General features: G+C 39.4%; 1 protein-coding gene across 1 annotated transcript; it reads right to left on the bottom strand.

Annotated features, from left to right (window-relative positions):
* Window positions 1-426: 426 nt before the first annotated feature.
* WEE2 (WEE2 oocyte meiosis inhibiting kinase) lies at window positions 427-24,331 on the bottom strand (the record flags this gene model as incomplete). Its single annotated transcript, XM_080701247.1, has 12 exons — window positions 427-589; window positions 5,263-5,405; window positions 6,974-7,144; window positions 8,207-8,292; window positions 8,435-8,542; window positions 9,049-9,195; window positions 12,412-12,533; window positions 14,000-14,172; window positions 17,581-17,632; window positions 18,826-19,019; window positions 22,989-23,138; window positions 23,990-24,331. 12 exons carry the CDS (start codon window positions 24,329-24,331, stop codon window positions 427-429), a joined length of 1,851 nt encoding a protein of 616 aa, XP_080557373.1.
* Window positions 24,332-25,121: the final 790 nt, after the last annotated feature.

Genomic DNA, 25,121 nt, shown 5'->3' with positions numbered 1-25,121 from the left:
TAAGCTATTACTTCAACTCAAAGCCAAATTTTATTCTTGTTTATGTACAAGCAGAGACCCAGGGACTCTTGGGTAGGAATTGGCAACAGGAACTCCTTAGTCTACAGACCAAGCCAAAGCCTGTTCTCTGTTCTTCTTTCAATTCAGAGGCCCATATGTTCTCAATTTTCAGCAGAAGATGTCAGAATTAAATAAGTTTTTCATTAGAAATACAATAATAGGATAAAGGGCATCTAATTATTGTACCTAGGACCATTGCTGATAAGAGGGCTTAGTCGCTTTATGATCTTGGCTGTAAATGCTAAATTAGAGTGGCTTTCAAAATCTTTGGCCACTCAGGTAATTCTTCCATTTTGTAACAAGAAAGTGAGTCCATATCTGTTTTGGGGGGTTGTGGGTAGAAGATTGGCCGGCACGAATAAGTTTTTATGGGGAAGATTCCCCACAAGTAAAGCTTAATGACTTTGCACTCTTTTTTCCAACCAGGCGTTTTGTGCTGCTTGATCCTGAGTGGGCACCTGAGATCTCAGGGTCACCTTGTTGGCTGCCTCCCTGGGGTGACTGGGATTGCTGGATCTCTCGAAGTTCCCTGAAATGGAAGGGGGAAAACATAGGTTAGTTGTTCCTTGATAATATTTATGATTATGACTAATATACAGATTTCTTTTTATTTTAGTTTTACGGAAATAAGTCTAAACTATATGCAGAACAAAAAGTTCAATTCTTAGCTGGGCATGGTGGTACACACTTCTACTCCCAACATTTGGGAGGCTGAGACGAGAGGATCACGGTTCGCAGAGAGCCTGTTACTTAGTGAGGCCCTTTGCAACTCAGTGAGACCCTGTTTTAAATAAAGAATTAAAAAAATAGGGCTTGGGTTGTACACTCAGAGTAGAATGCCCCTGGGTTCTATTCCCAGTACCATAAAAAAAAAAATCCAGTTCTTATTATTGTCATAAAAAGGTTAAAACACACATATCATGAAATATGCTAGATTCAATTTTCCAGATCCTGCTAATTGGGGCATAAAAGGTCTTTAAAATTAAAAAGTCGAGACTTCCGGGAAGATGGCGACCGAGAAAAGCGGGGCTTAAGAGCCCAGCTAACAACAAATATCCACTACCACAAAATCAGCGCCTTTCAAAGCCAGAAAACAACATCACCAGAGAAACAAAAAAAATCACCAGGCTCCAGAGAGAAAGCGGACTGAGAACAGAGCCACAGAGGAGATCCTCACGCCCGAGAACGCGGCAGACGCGGCAGCAGTGCCATACTGCTGGAGGCACCGGCGAATTCACGGGACGGCCACAGCAAGCCGAGGGGAGCCACTGCGGAACAGCCAGGCGGGATTTCTCGGCGCAGAGGACATCTAAAGCTCCCAGTGTCTGAGCTCAGCACACGCTGCAGGGATTCAGAGTGGAAATCAAAACTAAGAAAAAAAAAAAAAAAAACGCCAGCCCAACAGCCGAGGGCATAGCAGCGGCGCCATATTTCCACCGGCGGCAGCAGCACCGAATTCACTACAGCTACATCTGCGTACTCAAGAACAGTGAGTCAAATTTCGGGCCACAGCAGAGAAATCCCAGTACTGTACTTACTGGGACTTGACCCAGTGGGAGAGGGGCGGTGGCAGTGATATCACACCATAGGAGAACGTGCAACCTGGCACCCCCCACAGTCTAAAGCAGCCTCTATCGACTCTCTGGGTCGGAGACTGTGTGATACAACCCAGTAAAGGAGTAGTGGGGTCTGAGATACTACTGACTCGAGATCCAGAGCACCTTAAGTGAAGTCATAGTGACCCAAGGGAAGAACCCAGAGAAGGCACAAACTTCAGAAATCATGGGAAAGAGGAATAATACTGGAGCAATGAATGCTCACAACCCCACAACATCAGAACCCGATAAAACAGAAAATCAGAGATTTCTAGAAGATCAAATCAGGAAAATAACTGTAGAAATAATAGAGGTGCTTCGAAAAGAACTCAGAGAGAGCCAAAAAGAGATAAAGGATGCAATTAATGAAGTAAAGGCCTCAATTCAAAGCACAAACAACCGATTAGAACACATGGAGAACAGAATCTCGCTCTTAGAAAATGATCATTCCAAAAATGAACGCATAGTTTCTAATCTAGGAAAAAATATCCGACAGCAGGAATCTGATATTGAAGAAATATGGGCCCATTTTAAGAGAGCTAACCTAAGAATAATTGGAATAGAGGAGGGAAAAGAAAGTGAAACCAAAGGGATCAACAATCTCTTCAAGGAAATAATAGCAGAAAATTTTCCAGACATAGAGCAAGAGGTCGATACGCAGGTCCAGGAAACTTATAGAACTCCCTTTAGACAGGATCGGAGAAGAGGATCCCCATGCCACATAATTGTCAAAATGACCAATGTGGAAGCCAAGCAGAGAATCTTAAAGGCAACAAAAGCAAAGGGCCAAGTGACATTCAGAGGCAAACCAATTAGAATCACTCCAGACTTCCCAAACCAAGTTATGAGAGCCAGAAGGGCTTGGAGTAACATATTCCCAATTTTGAAAGAAAACAACTTCCAGCCAAAAATTTCCTACCCAGCAAAACTTTCTATCAAATTAGATGGAGAAATAAGAAGCTTCCATGACAAACAGAAACTGAAGGAATTTATGTCTTCAAAACCAGCACTAGAGAAAATACTCAAAGAGATTAACTACAAAGAAGAAATAGGTAACACACATCAGAACCAGAGAAACAAGATTTTCCATCCAACAGACAACTAAGATTGGTTATCTGTGGAGATTCATTATTTATGTTAGTCTGTTACCTATCTCTAAAGGGTATTGTTTGCCTTTATTATTGTTAATTTTTAGGATTTCTAGTTGGAATATTAATATACCTTCAGATATAGCATTTGGAAATATTTTATCCCATTCTATTAGTAACTGTTAACTCTGTTTACATTGTCTTTGGATATACAATATGTTTTTTATTTTTTAGGGAGTTTGTATACTCTTCTGTTGCCTATGTCATTGAAATCATAACCAAGAAATCACTGCCAATTTCAATGTTGTGAGGTTTTATGACCCAGATTTTCTCCTAAAAGTTTATAGTCTTAAGATTTATATTTAGGTCTTTTATCTATTTTGAGTTAATATTTGTATATGGGATTAGGTAAGGGTCCAATTTTATTCTTTTCCATGTAATTATTATTTTTCAACAATATTTAGTTAAAAGATTATTATTTCTACCACCAAATGTTCATGGAAACCTTGTCAAAAATAACTTGACAATATAGGGAAGAATTTAGGTCTAGGCTTTTATTTAACTCCAATGGTTTATATATCTGCCTTTAGAATAGTACTACACTGTTTCAATTATTGTAGCTTTATATGGTTTGAAATCAGAAAATATATATCTTCTAGCTTTGTTCTTTTTCAAGATCGTTGTGGGTACCTAGAGTCCATATTCCATATTAGGATAGATTTTTTTTTCTGAAAAATAAATATATAAATATATGATAGTTTCACCTAAAAAATAGAAAAAAATAGATTCTCTGGTAAGAAAGAAAGCAAAAAGAAATATTGAAATGTTATCTTTAAGTCATCAAAAGCTTGGTTTCAGACAAATGAAACTGTTATGTGAGATTATCATTTTTAATTTTGGATAAATTGCTATAATACTAGATGTCAACCACTAAGCCAAGCATGGGAGGGGGGGATAGGGAGAGAATGGGGTGGGGATCGGGTGGGGGCTGACTGGGCAATGTGTGCATGTATGTCTACAAAAGTATGTATCCCACTATGATGTATGAATAGAGTGCACCTATTAAAAAAAATTCTAAAAAATAAAAAATAAAAAAAAAATAAAAAGTCAACTGAGCAACACATCAGGATGTGTGTGTGTGTGTGTGTGTGTGTGTGTGTGTGTGTGTGTGTGCTACAGGAGTCAATAAAACACAGACCCTGAGTGAAATCTGGCCTGTAACTTGTCTTCGTTATAATGAATGAGTTCTTATGGGGAAGACATTAGAACACAGAATAAAGACGTATTAGAATACAGTCATTCATTTGGGTTTTATATGTACATAGATAAAACACAATATATAAACACTTAATTGTGTTTACATATACATGTATGTTATATATGAAAACACAGAATGGCTGTATTATATTTTATATTACACACACATTTAATCATTATCAATGGCTATTTTTACAGTACAGCAGCAGAGTTAATCATTATAGAAGATATCATAGGGCTCACAAAGCATAACATATTTACTAACTATCCTGCTTTACAAAGCAAATTTGCCAACCTCTGGTCTACAGACATTCAAGATGCCATCTGCCCTGTCTCTGTGATGGGTATCCATCACTGGTACTGGCTAGTGACAGTCACGTCACTGGTACCACCAGAACTGGCTTCACAGAACACATGTATCACACCTTAAGAGACACTTAGATTCTTGTGTACAACACAGATGGACAACTTTGTACTTTTTATTATCTGGGACAATGCAACTCAAAACAAGAGCAAAAACCATTGAGTAGATAATTGGGAATGATTCTAACTAAAGACTGAGTCTTTGCAACTTGTCACTGAAGAAATCAGATTGGAGACTTTGAGATTTCAAGATAATCTCTCAAGGATACGTTTTGTATTCAAGAGAAGTTGAACTCCTAATATTTCAGGCAAGGACCATTTTTTCATTTCCTTCTGTATTTTCAATGGTATATATTATAATCACTTAAAGTTCCTTTAGAATATTGCTCAAATATCACTGCCTGACCTCTTCCTCGACCTCACCTTTATATAATTAATCCCCATTTGTTTAATTAAAGGATGGATTAATAAATATAGGACCACATCAATAAAAGATTGGTTTCTTAGTTCAGAAGAGTCTCTTCATCTAAATATGTATCCAGACAGTATGTTTGCCTGCCTGTCCCTGAAACCAGGTTTCTAAAATTATCCTATCCACCTTACCTAAGGTTATTTTACATTAGGGATGACCATCAGAATCCCAAGTTTTCTTTACCAGTAGAATTTCCTTTTTTTCTCCCCTCTTGCTTCTTTTGCATTCCCTGGAATTTTCTCTCAAGCCACCTAGTCTCAGCTTCCCATGCTACAATGAGCCATGTGCTACCTGGCTCCTTGTAGACAGAGCTATGTATTATAATGTAAAATAAATACAAACTTGAATCCACAGAGGCACATCAGACTGGTCATACCGCTGTAAATAGTGTGCATTGGATTCTTGACTTCAACATCCAAAAATCTACCTTTCCAGTGTGGCTATCTTGGACTTCTCTAGGCTCAGCTGCTGCCGGAGCTCCTCTTCTTTCCACAGTGAAGGCAAAAGAACTCGACTTCTGATCAGAACTGCTGCTGAAGGTCTCTCTCTTGGATCAGGGTGGATCATGTTCTGATGATTCAGGGACAAAATGAAGGAAAAAAGAAGTGTCACTACTGGGAAAAATCCTGCCACTCAAACCAACTCTGACCAAGTTTCTGCTGGTGGGTTTTGGGAAACCCTGCTTGCACTTTGTGCTGAGGGAAGGAGGAATAAATGAAAGCTTAGCCCCGCCTTGGATGGCAAGAGCATCCATGTCTGGTAGCATCAATTGTCTATACTGCTGATCTGTCTCATGGCTTAATGATTAATACAATGCCTCAATTGTAACATGAAAAAACTTAGGGTGTATGTGACTTGTCTAAGTCACTCAGAAGAGCCAAGACCAAAACCTATTTACCCAATCTTCACTTCAACTTACTTTATACTCCATTATACTCCATTACCATTTAATAATGACCCACTGTGACAGTGTTCCTAAAGTATTTCTCAAGAGAGAAGATTCTGTAACCCAAGATTATTTGAATCTAGTAGAAATACATAACTTACATGTATATAAGTAAATCAAGAGTACCATATAATGAAGAAAACACTGAACCTTCCATTTGAGGGCCAAATTTAGAGCCAAATACACCATTTGCTTTGTAAACTTTACTGAAGCTCAGCCTCCCTTACCTGATTTTGGTATGACAATATCCCACTGCTGGGACTGCTATAAGAATTAACTGAATTAACATCCATGTGCAGTATTGCCTAGCACAGGTCCAGCATTAGGTATGCAGAATCAACTAAATCTAAGAGCAATTTACAAATAGTAACAGACTACAAACAAACTCCACTATGAGGAAGAGTGTACCTTCTTTGGGGGAAGCAAAAAGTTAGGAAGAAGTACAGGCTTATAACCCATTTGAAGGTTGCGTGTAAACTGTGACACTCAAATCTATCTCTTGAGCCATGAAGTAAGTCATATACACATTTTGTGTTATTGGTATGATTCTAAGTTTCTTGGCAGAATCCCTTTGTATTTCTCTTTATTTCAGTATATCCTCCTTTTGATGTTCCTACATATACTCCAATATTAAGTACAATTAACATAGACTTTTTAAAATTGACATTATGCCCTTTTCTAAAAACTCAAATAATTGGTGACACCGTCAGTTATCCACAAAGTATCTCATACTTTTGATAGACACTTGAAACTCATTCTTTCAGTGATACCATCACTGTTATTCTTGACAGTTGTGAAAACCATGAAGTGGGAGGGAAAACACTAGGTTAGATTTTAGAGTTAACCACTTATTAACTTTGAATACAAGATTCAAATATACTGTGGGCCCTGGTTTTCCTCCAGTGCAAAATGACAGACAATGACAGACTGCCTGCTCCTTGTATAGGGATGTTCTATGAGCAAATGAAAAAGGTTCATAAGAGGATCTTTAAATTATACCATGAGTGGTTTTATGATAGCCTCAAAGTTTCCTTGTGACACTCAATATGTCCTATGTATTTTCTGATTTCCCAGTCACAGTTCCTTTTTCCTTCTATTAATGGCATGACCAACATTTCTATTTTCCTTTATCCCTTCACTTGCCATCACATTAAAAAAATAGCATTTGTCTTCACTTCATGAGAGCTGTCACCTTGAGCAAGTTGTAGAAGTCTTCAGAGAGCTCCTGAGGAACGTGCGGGAGGTTCCCCTTGCGGATATGATGCCATGCGTCACCATTGGTGGGCAATGCCTTGGCGCCTGCAGCCACTACAATCGTCAACCCTAAGGCAAATATGTCAGCTTTGGGAAGGTGTTGATAATTCTAAAAAACAGAAGACAGGAAGGCCAGGTAGTTGGCCAAGGGGAGTGAGTCCAGACTGCAACACAACTGTTTTAGAGGTTCATTTGAGTACATAAAAACACTAAACACTCTGGACAAAGCTACATTTACTATAGTTAGTAGCTTATTTCTAAGAAGACAGAGAGAATACAAATATACCTTGTGAACACTGCGATACCCTGAAGAGTCCAAGGCAGAGTCTTAGTGCCAATTTGCTCTGTCAGGCTCACAGAGACTTGGTGTATAACTTAGATGATCACAGAAAAGAAAGACTGACTTTTCTCCTTATATCCTTCCTAGGTCAAATTGGACAGAAATCCTAGAAGATGGATAATGACTAAAGGTCATTTTAGTGGCCAGAACTGGTGATGTTATCAGAAGGTTAATAGAATGACAAAGAACACATTGGTCCTATATGACCTTGAGAAGGTGGCTTTCTTCCTAATAGTCAATCCCTGAGGTTAGGAATCTAATAAATAGGAACAGTGAAGGACCTCTAGAAAGAACAGTATAAATTATCCTTAATTGAGACAGCTTTCCCCATGCTTTGTGTGGGGGAGTTACTGAGGATGGAACCCAGGGGCATTCTATCTCTGAGCTATACCCCAAGCCCTATTTTTATCCCTTATTTTGAAACAGGGTCTCACTGAGTTTCAAAGGGCCTCAATGAGTAGCTGAGGCTGTCGGCAAACCCAGATCCTCCCGTTAGCCTCCCAAATGCTGAGATTTCAAGCGTGCACCACCACACCCAGCTCCCCAAGTTTTTGGGGAGAGGTTTTCTTCTGTATTTGATTTCCATTCTGAATGAGAAGATACATATGATATGTTTAAATTATAAACATACATCCCACTTTTTTCATTGTGAGCCTTCATTTCAAAAGTTTGGATTATAAAATCCCTTTCATGCCTACAGTCCCAGCTATTAAGGAAGCTGAAGCAGAAGAATCGAGTTTGAGGTCAGCGTAGACAACATAGCAAGACCTTGGGGTCAAAAATTAAAAATATAAAAAACAATAAAATACGCTCCATTTTACTAATCTATACCTCTTGCAAAATCTCATTGGCCAGGAAGCGAATATCTCCCTCTTCTACTTTGGGTTTGCTTATTGATGTCACATGACCCAGGTCACCTAAAAACAAAACAAAACAAAACAAAACAAAAAAACCAGAGCTCTTTAAAAGTATACCTTTCTTAGAATTGGAATATATGGAGTTATAGGTATAAGTTTTATAGGACAATAGTATACTGGTAGGGGTATAAGGCAGACTCACCAATTTTATACATCACGCTGGCAGAGAGAAACCAATCAGCTTCATTTTCAACCTCTTCTGGGACTCCAGGAGAATCACTTTGCACCTTATGGCAAATGAAGATGTTACCTGAAAAATACAGAATAGATATAAGTAAGGATTCCTGAGCTTTCCCCAAAGATCTTTTTTCTATATTTGATATTTCAGCTTCCCTCCATTGTCTCAAAATAAACATATAAAATAGTCACAATTTGTCCTTAAATTTCACATTGATGAGTGATCAAGTCATCCATTTCTTCTCATTTTGATCAGTGCTGAATTAGAAAAAGGATCACACTAGTTATAAACATGAGCTGAATGTAGCCAACATATTCTTACTTATCTAGGTAGAAAATTAAATATTTTTATATTTTCCCACAATATGGAAAAGGGTCTTTTCCTTTTCTGTCTCCTGGGCTCAAGTGGTAAATTGCTAAAGCTATTTAACTGAACTTTTTCTATAGGAAAAAAAATGGAAGAAAGGGATTCTTCCAGATAATACTCCTTGACACTCAATATACACACAGGCATGGATTTTTGATAATGATATAAAAATGACTATCTATAGCAGAAATAATAGAAGGAACCATACTGACTAGGTTTGATGTCCAGATGTGCCATGCCAGAGCTGTGGATGTACTTAAGCCCCAAGGAAACCTGTAGAAGAATATCTTTGAGTTTGGGCTCTTGGAAATGATTCCCAGACTTAGCATTTTCAGATATAGCAGTCTGCAAGTTTCCACCTGCAGAAAAAAAACCAAAATATGAGAAAATAGGTATGAGTCTTATCAGTAAAAGCATAGTAAATATTCAATACATTACTCATGTCTGACTTCAGTCCAACAAGTCTAGATTATTTCAGTGTCAGTGTAAAGCTTATATATTCCTATCTGCCCCAGGTCTACAGAGACATACTGGAAAGAATTACAGGGCTTTTAAAAAGAAGAAAATTCCCATGTCTCAGGTACCCAATAAGTAGCTCTACTGCCTCAAGCATGTGCTAATTTTAAAAGGTTTTATCTATTTTTTATCACAAGGCCAATCAAACCTAGTCATTATAGCTTCTATTTGCATAGATGATTGATTTTGTGTCTGTTTCAGGCTAAAATGTAGAGCATTAATAATTTTCACATAATCAATTCTAAGTCTACTAAAGCTATATCATAAAATAGAAACATTTAATGGTTGGCAATCGAAAGAAAAACTTAAAAACTGGGTCCTATTTGAGCCCCTGTATTTGTAGATCATCTATATACTATTATCTTGATTTATCATTATCAAAACTAAGGCTTTGGTTCATATGACTACCTGATCTTGGACACCCATCCTGAGTTGGATGGTTTCTGTGCACTTTATTTCATTAATTAGCATTCAGAGTCCCAGCTGCCAGGGCAGTTATAAAGCCTATAGTTCTACCAATCACTTATGGATCAAAACAGTAGAATCAGAGGGTAAGAAAACTTTTGTGAAAACCTAAAGTATACTGTGTAAAATTAAATTTAAATATTGATCTGTCAAGCCATAAGTTCAGAAGGAAGAATTCAGCACCTTTAAAAAAACGCAGGACTACAGTAAATATTTTTATTTCCCCAGGGGTTTTATTAAAAATAATTTAAGTACTAAAGATTACTTATTAATGAGAAAGAAAAAGGAAAGTGAGTGCTTCAGATCCTGTTAAAAATGAAGGCACTCTGCCAGGCGTGATGCTCACTTGTAATCCCAGCATTCGGGAGGCTGAGACAGGAGGAGCCCGGTTCACGGACAGCCTCAGCTACTCAGTGAGGCTTTTTGCAACTCAGTGAGACCCTGTTTCAAAATAAAAAATAAGACTCAGAGGTAGAATGCCCCTGGGTTCCATCCCCAGTACCGCCAAAAAAAAAAAAAAAATGAAGGCACTCTAAGTTTGTAGGTGGTGTTATAAGGTGCTGTGGACAAAGAGGAAGGAGGCTGCATTCAGTACTACTCCTGTTTCCTACTAGCCTGGATGTTCCTAAAGGGCAAAGACCACTTTTAATTCATATGTTGTTTACCAAGACCTGGCATATAATAAATATTTTCTGAAATGAATATTTATCCTGACAACATAGAGAAAAGGAATAATAACTCGAATACTTAAAAGTATGGAAGAAAAGAATACTCCTAGAGTATTCAAGAATCCTTTATTGTGCTCTAGTAGACTATAAGCAGAGATATTTCTGAGTTCTGAAGAGCTACAGGTATTTAGTAAGGGCAACAAGACAGTGCTAGCATTGCCTTTAAATGCCTTGAAGTTCTGTAACAGTTAACAGTAGATGTTGCTTAAAAGTACTCTTCCTATTCAATAGAATATCCTTGTTTTGCTACAGATAATTGTTCTTTGCTAAATAATATCAAGGAAGCAAGCATCTATAGATGTGACAGCATGTGAGCTTCATCCCCACTCGTCTCATCCAGTCACAGGAGCCTTAACTCCATAACCCAAGGTATCAGCTTCTGTAATTGTAAGTATTGTGCACCCTAGGAGACAACAAGATCCGGGCACTTCTAAGACCACCTCGTGACATGGGCTGCTGAGTTTCTCCCTTAAGATAAAAAGATAGCCGGGCGTAGTGGCGCACGCTTGTCATCCCCGCGCTTGGGAGGCGGAGACAGGAGGATCGCGCAGGTTCGAAGCCAGCCGTGCTGGCGTAAGGGACCCTGTTTCAAAAATATAAAATAGGTCTGGGAGTGTAGCCCGGAGGAAGGAGGGCTTCCAGGAACCCCAGTACCACCAAAAAAAAAAAAAAAGATAAAAAGATAAAAATCAAGATACTTTGCCCTCTTGGAAGAAAGAAAGAAAAATTGTAAGATGATATTGATGTTTTCCTCTCTGCTGAGGAGACCTAATGGTTAGCAAAACAAAGAGCAAGTAACTTCTAATGATGAAATGTAAAAAGCAGATCAACGATTAGCCAGAATATTAGTTCATACATTTATATTCTGACATTCTTAATTTTACATTGCTATCTATAACACAAACATATTTTTCTGGTGGTAAAGTTGTTCCTTGTCTTCTTAATGGAAAAACAGAACCAATATTCATGACAGTCAGTGGATGTTACACCATCCAAGCAAGTGTAAACACCATAATTCTAGGAGAGCAAGCTTTGTGAAACTTCCGTGGCAGAAGATGTCACATGAAAATACTACCTGTAGGTAGAGATTATTAATAGTATAGTCCTGCCGGGCGTGGTGGCACACCCTTGTAATCCCTGAGGTGGAGACAGGCGGATCATGCAGGTTCGAAGCCAGCCTTGCTAGCTTAAGAGACCCTGTTTCCAAATAAAAATATAAAAAATAGGTGTCTGGGAGTGTATCCCAGAGATAGAAGGGTTTCCAGGAACCCCAGTACCACACAAAAAAAAAGAGTATAATCCTGAGTCAGAATCCCTGGGATGCAGAATCAACCTATTTATTACTGGAGACGCTTTCAGTTCCCAAGGGGGGCTTGACAAAGATGGGGAGAAAGAAAATTTGATTGGTGTAGGGCTCAATTAGATGACTACTTTTCTAATCTAAGTTGTCTAAATATCTGATTTATAACCTGAATTAAATCATAAGTGTGCATGTTCCAGCCTAACTATTGTAATTGGCTGGGGAGAAGGATGGGCACTGGGGAAGCAGAGCATGGGAAAGAAGTGAAAAGGAGGGAGAGGTAGGGGTTGGAAGAAAAGGAGAAAAAGGAATGCGGCATTGAAAAGGCTAAACATATATGTATTATACTTTGCAAAACCAAAGTTATATTTTGAATGTCAAGTACTTGGTGAAGTTAGTGGACCTCCATGATAAAGAGACAACATAGTCCCATAACATACCTCATCAAGGTCTTCTCTAGCCTCCCACCCTTTACATTGCTGATCCCATTTCCAACTACAGATTTTACTTTCCAAAACACATATAAAGCCCATCTCCCTCTCTGTAAATACTGGTCTTGTGCTTACCATTGCAGTACTCATTCTGAATGATCACATGGTCATCTTCTGCCCATGAAGAATAGTAACGCACCACTTGTGGGTGATGCCCAAGCACTGCATGAGCATAAACTTCATGCAGATGTGAACTCCTAAGAGACAGTTAAGCACTGAGAAAAATTAATCAAGATAGTGTGCACATTAAAAAGTTTTCAGAAAACAAGACATGAGGCCTTAGCAATGGCAGAACGTGTATCAATTGCTTACTGCGCTGTCTTATCTCACTCAATCTTCATAGCTACATGGGAAGATACAGTAGATACAGAGAAAAGATGGTTAGCGACTGGTCCAAAGTTAAACTTGAAGTAGGAGACCCCAGAGCAGAACCTTGGCCAGCCCATGACCAAAGACAGTAGTCTTCTGATTAAATATGGCACATGCAAAGACAAGTCTTAGGTGTTTGCTGTTTCAATAGCAGACTTGCTTCAGGTCTTAATTTCACTGAATACAATATAAATGCTTTAATGGGCTTAAGAAGAAGGCCACTGTACACTTGACTTATTTATTTATTTATTTATTTATTTATTTATTTATTTATTTATTTATTGGTGGTACTGGGGTTCCTGGAAGCCCTTCTACCTCTGGGCTACACTCCCAGACCTATTTTTACATTTTTATTTGGAAACAGGGTCTCCTAAGCCAGCGCGCGCGGCTGGCTTCCAACCTGCGCGATCCTCCTGTCTCTGCCTCCCAAGTGCGGGGATGACAAGCGTGCGCCAACACGCCCGGCTACACTTGACTTTAGATACTGTGATGGGCCTCTACCCTCTCTATGAAGTCATTAGAGTTAATATTATACTCAGCCAATATGATATAGTTCCAGGGACAGACTTTGGAAGAGATAGCCATTTATGAAATAGGAATTCCCAACATAAGAAAAGCAAAATATCATACTTGATGAATTCCAATATAAAAATAAAGAATCCAAAGCCTATAATTTCAGATTCAGCAAGGTGAGTATTATATCCTCAGAGTTCATAAAAGGTATTGACTGAATGTGAAAATATTTGTTTGCCTTGCAACCAAGAAAGGACTTTGAAAAATTAGCTCTGGAAATTAAATATAATTTTTGTTAATTTTTCCTTGCATATAGTCTCTAGAAGTTGGCTCTTGAAGTCACCATTAACACAAAGTAGAGATAAGCCAGTGAGTTAACAATAACTTCCGAACTGACAGTATTTCTGATGAACTAAACAAAACCAGAAGAGCATTCATTAAATTTATTCATTATTAACATCATTCAGAAATCATTCCATTCATTAAAATCAGTAAGACAAATAGCAGAAAGTAAAAACAATGAGATCTAAAAAACCCCAAACTTTCAAAATTATTGTGATATATTTAAAGAAATAATTTATCTCTGAAAAAAACTGGTCTGGAAAACTCAGAAAGTTTATAAATGGAGAGAATATGTAATAGGGGAGGGAAGTTTAAGGGAAAACAAACCAAAGCAAATGTTATCTTTTGAATGATACCAGTGCTGTTATTTAAAGTATTTTGACAAGAAACAACTCTGCAAATCCACATTTGAACTTCTAGTGCATTTTAAAGTACTCACTCGCTTGACAGTCCTGTGAAAGGTTTCGTAGAGCGCTTTACTGCGTAAACACACCCGTCCAGCCTCTTAATGCACTTGTAGACTGTACCAAATGCCCCAACCCCAATTTTTTCTATCTCCAAGAATTCCATTTCATAGCGGGAAGCCATGTTAGTTTCTCGTAGAACACTTTTCTAAAATATTTTAATAAAAGAAAATTAGAATAAATTTTGCTAACATAGTATGCAAAACAAAGCCCTAGTACATTCCTAAATTTCTCTAAAATTTTAAAAGACTTTTGAGGCAAATGCCACACATTCTCTTCGTGTAAATATTCACAGTAGCGAGAAATCACCCCATACCTTTTCTACATTCTACGTAACCTTCCATACAATTCTATACTGATGTGCATTATTTACTTTTAATATTCTTTTTTCTACCCGATTATAGTATTCTTTTCTATATATATTCCTACAGGAACATGTCTTCTCATACCCTAAGCTGCTGTTCTCCGCTAAAGGAATAACAGAAACAAAATTTTCCTTTGACTCTCTACCTTTTTCAAAATCTGGATGCTAATATTTTCTTCTCAAATTGAATAAACTTTGTTTCAGCGTGTTTTTCCCAAAAATCTTAGTCTAGACAATGAAACTGTCAAATCGATTAGTTTAGAAGACGTGCTCAGGTGTAGCAAATTCTCCCCTACTGGCCAACCAGCAATATCATTCATCTCCCAGGTAGGAAATAGACTCAGACAAATCATCCAATTCCTTTATCATTTTTCTCATATGTAAGATAGGGTCATAGCAACTTCTCAAGGTACTTTTAAGTATTATATCAGAATATAAAGTATTACAGATATTTTATGTAACATAAGATATAACTTAGCATAATGCCCAGCACATAAGAAAATTTCAGCAAACTATTATGGTCAAAATTTTCATAAATTTACATGAATCTAAATCCAAGATGATTTATCTTCCAAACTCATCTTTTCCCAATGTCCCAATTAGCAAGAATTTTTACTTTCTAACTTCAGCAGTTTAAAGAAATCTTGCTAGCTAGTTTTTAACATCCAATTTCAATCAGTCATCACCAGCAAAATGTATAATTTCCATTTCCCTTAGCCACTCTCAAGTCGTCTCCTCCCCATGAGTCTTGTTTCCAATTTCTTTCATAGTAAGACTTTTTGCAAAATGATACCATAGAATCAGGCACCTGTTTCCTGTAAGAAATTTAAACTCCGGTAAAGAGGCCTGAAGGCCTTCTACCAATTGCATGCCCATCGTCTCAGGTGATGAATAAGCCAGCTCAGCAGCCGCGTCCCTCCCCACCACGCCCCACCGTCCTTCTCTCTCACACATGCAACCTGCTTGCCTGCCACCAGAGCATTACAAGCTAATTATTTCCTTGGCCTAGAACTATCTTTATACATTATCTTCTACCATCTTCCTACAGGATGTCGTTTTACTAATCCTCCATATAGGTTTTAAATATACACATGTATATGTATATACCCAGCACACATTTGCACAGACACATCTTGGAGATTCAAATTTATGTATGGATTGTTTTGAAATTTCAAAGGTTTTAGTTACCCTTTAGCAATGACTTTCATATAGATTTTTTTTTCTTATGGGATTTAAATACAATGCTTTGCATTCTTTAAATCTTTGATGGATATTTTTGACTGTGTGTAATGGGGAGGGGGGGGTGTACTGGGCATTGAACCTAGAGCCATTCTACCTCCAAGTTACACCCCAGCCCAATTTTTTTATTTCTTATTTGAAAACAGGGTCTCCATAGGTTGCTGATAGCCTTGCTAAGTTGCTGAGGCTGGCTTTGAACCTGGGATCCTCCTCTCTCAGTCTCCCAAGTACTGGGATTACAAACGTGCACCACCACACACAGCGACATTTCTAGCCAAAGCTGGGAAACAACTTCTAAGTTAGGAATGAGGTTCCAAGGGTAAAGTAGTGAAGGCATGAGTCAGATACATTTACATGTGAAAGGAAAGCCATTGCCCATGTCTTCTCTATGACAGTTATAATAACCATGTGCTGGCATTTAGAAATACCAACTCCTTTATGCAAGAAAGATAAAACCTGCTTCAGAAAACTTTAGAAATCAGGAGGAAAAGTATTAAGTTTCTACTATGCAAAGATAGCAGCAGTTATTGGGCCATCTCATTTTCTTCATGATTAATATGTAATACATAATTGGGATCATTCAGCATAGAAAATAATGAGCATTTTATACACTGATCATTGAGTAGAGGTATGTCTTCACACTTAAACATATTATAGGCAATTAATATTCTACTGACTTATAATTAGACTTTATTTTTGCAGTACTGGGGATTGAACCCAAGGGCATTCTACCTTCAAGCTACACCCCCAGCCCTATTCTTTATTTTTATTTTGAAACGGTCTCACTAAGTAGCTGAGGCTGGCTGCAAACCTGCAATACTCCTGTCTCATCCTAAGAACTGAGATTACAAGTGTGAGCCACCACGCCTGGCTCTTAAATTAGTCATTCTAGTATTGGATATTTAGCACCTAACACTCCCATATTTTTTGCTACTATAATTAAAATGTAATAAACCTTTCTAGGGATAATATTTATATTATCATTTTCTTAGGTTAAATTGTCAGTTGAGGGATACTAGATCAAAGAAAGCAAATATCAGAAAAACCAATAAACAGGAACACCCGTAAGAGCTGAAATTTGGGCTGGTTGTAGCTCAGTGGTAGAGCACTTACTTAATATGCATGAGTCCCTGGGTTTAATTCCCAGCACCATTAAATGAATGAATAGATAGATAGATAAATAAATAAATAAATGCTATAATGTACACAAAAATCTCTAGACCTATACCATTTTCTCCATTCTGTTTTTCAATTTAGGGACCAAAAATATCTTGACATTTTTCTCATCATTCTTCTACTCCATGGTTATAAAAGTTTTCCCAGATCAAAGATAAAAACAGAAACCTTTCATTAAAAAGTACTCTAAGGCAATAATTCTGTAATATGTAGATACTTCCAGGAAAAGTAACAACTGCCCAAGCATATAAACCCTGATTAGAGTCTAGATAAATTTGCAATGCACATTAATGAAGCTATAGTGTGTGTGTGTGTGTGTGTGTGTGTGTGTGTGTGTGTGTGTGTGTGTAGCTGGGCATGGTGGTGCATACTTGTAATCCCAGTACTTTGCAGGCCGAGACAGGAGGATCACAGGTTTGCAGCTAGCCTCAGCAACTTAGGCCCTCCGCAACTTAGTGAAAGCTTGTTTTGAAATAATAAAATAGAACTGAGGGTATAGCTTGGAGTTAGAATGCCTCTGGGTTCAACTCCAAGTACCACAAAAAATAAAATAAAAAGTAGGGGTGGGGTAATGAGTTAATGAGGTAGAAGAGGACCAGAAATGGGGAGAGAGAGAACATCTGTTTTCTTTGAACTATTGAAGGAGGAGGGAGGGAGAATCGGTGAAGAGAATAGAGGAAAAGAGAGGGGAAAAGACAGTGGGAGAGAGGCAGAGATGCAGAGAGTATAGAAAGAAATGCCTGTGTTGTCACAGCTGGGCCAAAAAGGTATGCTCACCTTGGCAGGCTGCCCTTGTTCTAATGGTCCTTCCTCTGTGCCAGCTTCCTCACTAGAAATAAATAAGAATCAAGGTATGATTATTTATGATCATTGCAGCACTTATTGGACTTGGTCCTGTGCTAGTTTCTGGGGCTCTGAGGATAAATAAGACAATTTCTTTTCCCTCTTTAAATTCTTTTTGGGGGTGAACATAACTAGGAAATTTCAATAGAGAACTTAGAACAGGATAAAAGCAAAGCATTGAGGGACACCATGGGCAGCATCCAGTTGTATATTTCGGATGTTAAAGAGCTTTTCCAGAAAAGGTGATCTGTAAGAATGAGTGGGACCTGCCTTAGGAAAAACATGGGTGTTTTAGGCAAGTACACCACCATGTGCTAAGAATCGGAAGCAAGGGTGAAACTGTGAGCGGACATTGTTATCCCCAAAGGAGCCAACTGAGGCAGAGAGAGTTAATAACTCTAGCCTAGACAATTAGTACGTGGCATCTGGGATCTGAGCCCAAGCCAAGCCCAAAGCATTTGTTCTTCACCACAGTATTGAGAAAATCTATTCTGCCACAGGCTCAATAATACATAGCCATTGATCCCCCCCCCCAAAAAAACCAGACATGATACTTTATTTTGCTGAGTGCTTATGAAAAAATTACTGCCCTAATTAGAGGTGCTTCTATTCTATTTTTAAAAAGAGCACTGAAGAAATATGGTAATGTCTCTGATAAACATAGTTCTTATTTGGACTATTTTGACCATTCTGTTGCCTTTGTGGAACAGGGCAGTTTGGCTTTTTTTTTTTTTTTTCCACCTTGGAAAGCAACACTATCTTTTTCTGTTTAGTCAGTCTCCCATTGCCTGCAGAGAAGTTCAAATCCTTCCTCTGTTGTGTTTATCACCAGTGACACAAAGCAATATGCTATTTGAAGTGTGAGCTGCACCTTCCCCAGCTGCTGGCCCCATATTTACCAAACCACATCCCTTGAATGTACCTCTTAGTCCATTCAACTTTCTAATTGAAGTCGGAGCTCTACATTCTGCCCTTTTACATAGAAGCCATGTGTTATAGTACACATCACAATGGGAAGATGCTAGCAATTCTGTGAAAACACTTTGGGAGGGGAGACATGTGTAAACATTATTTAAATTTCATTCAAATAGAGCTCTTGTTCCTAATCTTATTTGAACTCTTTCTTTGTACCCCTTGACTGCAGAGGTTTTCAAAAGTTAGAGGCAACCATGCACTTACAGGTCTCCCCTGGTTTTCCTCTTTCCCTTTGATTGAAGAAATAATTTTCTATAAGACTCTGGGGTGAATGGATTAATATTGATCAGAGAGCGTGAGGTGGCTTCATCCATGAGAGAAACAGGCGTGAGTCTCAAGTGCTCAGCACTTTGGGAAGAGGGCTTCCCTGTTGAAGTTCCTGGCTGGCTCAGCAGGATCTGAATAAGGATGACCAAAGCCAAGTCAAAATAGTGTCAAAGGGGAAGAAAAGTTCCATGTTAGCAACTAATTAGTATTTAAACAAAAGAATGTTATTGCTAGAAGGGACCTTAAGGATTCTCTGGTTCAGAACTTACAGTACTTCTATTTAAAAAAAATACACAATCCTGGTCTCTGTTTCTAAATATTTCAATTCATGAGGTCAACATAGGAGTCTGTACTTTTATTAAGCTCCACACTTTTGCCCTGGACCATTCTGCCAGCTATTTATGAAACCCACCGATTTCAATCCTACCTTTAATTTTGAAAACGAAGGCACTTAAGTTTAGGTAAACAAAAACTGATTTTATAGAAAGCCTGATCCTTACATTCTCAGTTTATAGTTTAACATTCAGTTTTTCATCCAAATATCTGTTTGGTGTCTAATAAACAGTAGACAATCAGCTAAATACTGAGTGGTAAAGAAGTGAATTCTAGGTATTAAGGAATACAGTGTCCATTAATCAGCAGCTCATCAGTGTCTCATAATCACTTTGTGAGGGAAGAATTTCATAGACTATCTAAACGTGAGAACTTAAAACACAGATTAAATGAGAAGAGCTCCATGAGGTGGGATTGAAAAATAGTGCTCTAGAATAAATTTAAATTTAAAATTTCAGGGGTTTGCAGTGGCTACAACCAGCTGCCAATAAGTAGAGCATACAAGACTTGCCACTCCAAGTGTGGTGCAGTAAGAGGACATGGGCCTAAACCTAACCAGAACTAAACCAAAGGGCAAGGGGAAAGGCCAAAGATAAGGAATTCTAAGAAGGATTCCTTTGGACCCAGGAGCCAAGGCCAGAGAAACACCAGAGCTGTAGATCTGCAGGTACACAGTAGAATACACAGGGTCATAATGGAACCGCACGATACAATCACTGCACTGTGTGGCTCTTTACCAAGATGTTCTACTTTTTTTTATTGTCTCCTCCCACAATTTTTTAGTATAGAACCAGAAATATGTCTCTTTGAAAAGGGTGTCTACAAGAAAGGAATATATTTTAGTGAAGAAAAGGAATATATTTTAGTGTCATTGTTAGAATCAAAGATTCTCACAGGGGTCTTGCATCCATCTTAGAGTTCACAGAGGGCCACTGTCAAAGCCCTCACTGACAAAAATCAAGATTTTCCAGTGAATTTATCATGAAGACGGACTACTGGTTCAAAGTAAGCAAAACTAAATAGCAACACTTCTCAATTTTCAATATGTTTTGAGAAATGAACAGAATTGTTGCAAATCATTCTCCTGGAAATCATTTTGTTGTAATGTATATTATCATATGGAAAGCAAAAATGCGTCTATGACCTATGAAACAGTGGGGTTTCATAGTCCAGTGGACACACCTGGACAGCTGCGCATAGTTCTGTTACCACACTTCAAGGAACATAAAAAAGAGCTTAGGAAACTTTCAGATAAGAAGAAGAAATCCCCACGCTTGGGAGGCTGAGACAGGAGGATCGCACAGGTTCGAAGCCAGGCTCAGCTACTTAGTGAGGCTCTCAGCAACTTAGTGAGACCCTGTTTCCAAATAAAATATAAAATAGGTCTGGGAGTATAGCCAGGAGGTAGGAAGCCTCTGGGTTCCAACCCCAATTCCACAAAAAGAAAGAAGGAGGAGGGGGAGGGGAGAAGAAGAATTATTCTCATGGGGGCAGACAACATCAGAATTTCTAGTATGGAAACATGAATGCTAATAGAATGTGTCTGTTCCCCTTGTGATATGGGGAAGGACATTAGTGACATCCTCTATGAAAGGAAGTTCTGCCTGGAGGAAAAGCAGACTGAAATTTTTCTGAAAGATGAGCTGGGTTGAGAATAAAAATGTGCTCCCAAGAGTGTGGATAAATCCCCACGTCACAGTTCCGTGCAGATGATTAAGGGTGATAAGGGAAATTGGGGCAACGGCTCCTTGACTTCTGAGGCTGGTGAGCAGAGAAGGCAGTTAGTTTCCCATAAACAAGCATTTCAGGCCTAGTAAACTATGGAGCCAGTTTTTACAGTTATTCCTCGGATGCTCCAGTCTCTTCTACTGTCAGATTCTAACTGAGCAATCATCAGCACCAGCTAGTGTTCAATATATTTAGCCAGAGGGACCTTACTACCTAGATAATTCTGCTAGGAATTCTTTATGGAGAACTAAAGTCAATTTCAAGTGATTTCTGCTTCTATCCCTCAGGCAGAGCTGAAGGAAGCCAATCCTTCTTTCCTGTGCAGCCTAAGTAGTCAGCAGAACATTACCAATTGCCATCTCTGCATCCTCTTCTCCGGCCCTGATCCCAACCACATTTTCATAAAGCATGTACTTTCCCAGTTGCAATCCCAGTTTCCCTCTATTTTCTGCTTATCCTTCACATCTTGGCGCTATCCAAGATTCCTAACTTGGAAGAATTCTCTTCTTACTTTGGCACTCAAGCTATGTGCCCTTATCCCAACCCATGGTTTTTGCAGTTTCCTCAAGGCCATAGATATCTGAAGATGGATCCCAGACTTCCATCATTCTTCTATGCTCCAGACTCATTTATCCAACTACTTAACCACATGTCTACTTTTTATCCAAATCTGTACCTATATAGTAACTTCGCTCTTGATTCAAGATACAGTCTATTCAATTAATCAAGCAAAAACCCCCACAGTCATCTTAGATGCATCCTTTCCCTTCCATCATGTTAATTACTAATTCCTGACATCTCTCAACTTCCGCTCCTGTCTAGTTCAAGCCTGTCTCTGTACTCAGAACTATTTGAAAATCCTGCCCTGCCTCCACACCCTCTCCTATGCCATTCCGTCTGACACATAAAGGCCGCCATGTGTTTTTAAATGCTCCTGTTATACCAGGTGTGCGCGTACATGCCTGTTTCAAGGGGCTGGGGTGTAGCTTAGAGGTAGAATGCCTTTGAGTTCAATCCTCAGCGCAAAATAATAACAATGATGATGATAATAATAACAACAATAGTAATAATAGTAACAATATGATAAATAAAATAACTGCTCCTTCTCAAAACCATTTAGGGCTCTCTCAACACTTTTAGGATGAACTCTTGGTCATGCTCTTGCCCACCTACTCACCTTGGTTCCCGCCTCTCACACACAGACCTCTCACACTTAAATCACATACAGTATTCCAAGTGTAGCATGCTCTCTCCTCCCCAGCCACTTAACTTGGTGGGTGCGTTTTTCTTTGCCTGGGATTCTCATTTTTCTTTGCCTGAATAACTCCAAATGGTCCTTCAAGACTTCCCTTAAACATTACTTCCTTTGAAAAGTCTCCACTGATATTCGAAGCTTAAGCCTCACTCCTCTCCATGGCGGTCTACCATTCCTCTGACACCCCTGACCAGAGCTTTAAATTTTGTTTCAGTTATTTGTTTACCTGTGCTCACTTTGGGGCACTTTTTAAAGTCAACAAATGGAAGAAGATCTGCTAACAGGTCGAGAGGTTCGGCTAAGCTTCAGTGATCAAATGGGCGCGACATACATGCCACGTCGTGTTGTCTTGCTGTGAGCTCTTCCTCAGGCGACATGCTCAGTGCCTCTCCACCACGGGGCAGAATTGTACCAACCGTCACCTTTCCTTCTTTCCCCATCACCCCCTGAGAACCAGTCTGCCCAGAGAACTCGGACCACTCTTAACACAGTGTCTATTGGCACAGCTTCTCTCTCCCTCATTCCTGCTGTCTCTCCTCCCTCCCTCATCTCTCCATCTTGTTCTTTCCTACACTGTAAGCTCTTTGAGGGCAGAAACTATATTTTAATGCAACTTACAGTGAATTTTCAAAAAAATGAATATTCAATTGTGTGGTATCTGGACCATGGGAAAAAATCTGCTGCTGACAGACACCTGAACATAATTGTCTGCAGTTCTAACACGGAGCTTAGTGTTTCCTGTTAGACATGGCAGGCGTGCTGAGCAGGCACTAAGGAGACCCACTGACAGCGACTGTCCTGCAAGCAGGATCACAGATGTTGTTATAATGATCTTAAGCACTTCAAGCTGAGCCAGCAGGAATCCGAGGTAATAACCGTCCTCACGATCGCACTCTGTGGCACCAGAGTCCATCAGAGACAGCCCTGCTTCAACCTGGCTGAAATAAGGTGAGTGATACAGTAGGAGACGAACCCCAGCAGAAACAGAGGACTATATGGGCTGTTAGCAAGCATTGCTTATTTGCCATCCTCGGTTATCTCTTTGCTCATACTAGAGAAGCCTGTACTTCTTAGGCCAAAGATGGGAAAGGAGTTTCTGTTGGGAAGAACAGCAACAAAGATATAAATATGTTCAAACACTGAATGCGAACGTTCTTGTATTAGCAAACATTAGTAAGTCTTTACCTCCCAAATATACAGTGGGGTTGTATAAGGGGAAGAATAGACTAAGCCCCCTTACCAGCAAAGAAAGATCAAGTGTCTAGTCCTGCCTCTGCTGTTGACTGAGGTATAAGACAGCTTACCACCACCCCACAACCTCACTTATATGCAGTCAATACCAAACAGTTATTGGAACCAAAGTTTTGTTTTGTTTTTCTTTTTTAGTATCGCAGATTGAGCCCAGGAGCTTTCTACCTTTGAGCACAGTCTTTTTTTATTTATGTATTTATTTTTATTTGTTTTGTTTTGAAACAGGGTCTCGCTAGGTTGCTGAGCCTCGCCAAGTTGCTGAGGCTGTTCTCAAACCTGCGATCCTCCTGTCTCAGTCTCCCAAGTACTGGGATTACAGGTGTGTACCACCACCACCTGGATACACCAATGGTTTTGAAAAGATAAGCAGCCAGACATTCAATTCTGTTTCCTGGTAGCTTTAGATTCTCCTTCATTTCCACCAATAAGTATGTAGCTGGGTTACACAGGGCTACGAAGCAAGTCTCTCATACCCAGCTGCACTGAAGGGAAACCTATCTGAGTGGCCCAGGCCCCCTGCCCCAGTTCACTGACCTTGGGGGTGGAGAGGCTGCCACCGTAGGACAACCTGCTCCTTTTTCCGGGGGGCATTGGCGTCGGGGGACATTTGGGAGTGTCCAACATTGGAATCCGCAGAGCTGGATCTGGACTTTTCTTCTCTTTCTCCTGAGAGGTGGTGGGTTCCCATACTTGACCCTCGGGAGTCCGGGGAGCCTCCAAATCTTGAGCCTCGCCCTCCTCTCTCCACTCAGGGCTTCGGCGCTGGGCCTCCACACTCTCCTGTGCTGTCTTCTGGCCTTCATCGTCAGTCTCTTCTTCACTGAAGGAAAGGTTTAATATCTGGCTTGGCTCTTTCTTAGCACCTCCTTCATCCATCTCAGTGAAAGAGCTTATAGCACAGGCAAGGTGGTGTTTCAGAGGAGACACTGAATCTACAGCCAAAGGAGGAGGAAGTAATTGAGACCAGCGAGTTCTACAACTTTAGCCAGCCCTCCCCTCTACTAGCTAACATCTGTGAGACACACTTAATTTTCTCCCTTAAGTACCACAGATCAGTAAGGCCTCAGCTTATCCTAATTTCTATTCTGATTAAAGAAAACGCCAGTAAGTCTCTGAGCAATTAAATCTGATTCATGTGCAGAGTTTTTCTGGCTACCCTGCAGTCTCTCTACATCAGTGCGCTGCAAAATACTGGTGAGAGAGTTGGGTTTCTTTAACTTAGCGTGGCTTTAAAAATACCCATTTCAGTCCATTTGGGAACAAGCCCATTACCCAAAGACTTTATTTTCACCTGCCATGTATAAATATCACCTCACCTCCTATCTACTCCCCAATCACCCAATGGCTAACAGCAGGTCATTAGCCTGTGGTGTCACCTGGATATAACATGTCTTGGCTGGAGTCCAGAGCCCTGATGGAGACACACCCGGGAGCCCTGCCAAACACACCTGCTCTGGTCCATGTGTTCTTCCTTCCCCAGTACTAGCAGTCAAAGCTTTGAGAGGATTGAACACAATTTGCAACTGACAGAAGAAAGGCTAGAAAGACCAGCAACACATAGAAGCAGATGCTGACCACTGTAAAATGGCAATTGCTTTTGTCCCAAATTTCTTATTTTGTAAAATGTTTCTTTCTTACAGTTTAGGTATATTTTGTGTGTGCATGT

The sequence above is a fragment of the Muscardinus avellanarius genome (assembly GCF_963383645.1).
Source record: "Muscardinus avellanarius genome assembly, chromosome: 9".
Lineage (NCBI taxonomy): Eukaryota > Metazoa > Chordata > Mammalia > Rodentia > Gliridae > Muscardinus > Muscardinus avellanarius.
This window is presented reverse-complemented; position numbering and strand designations above follow the sequence as displayed.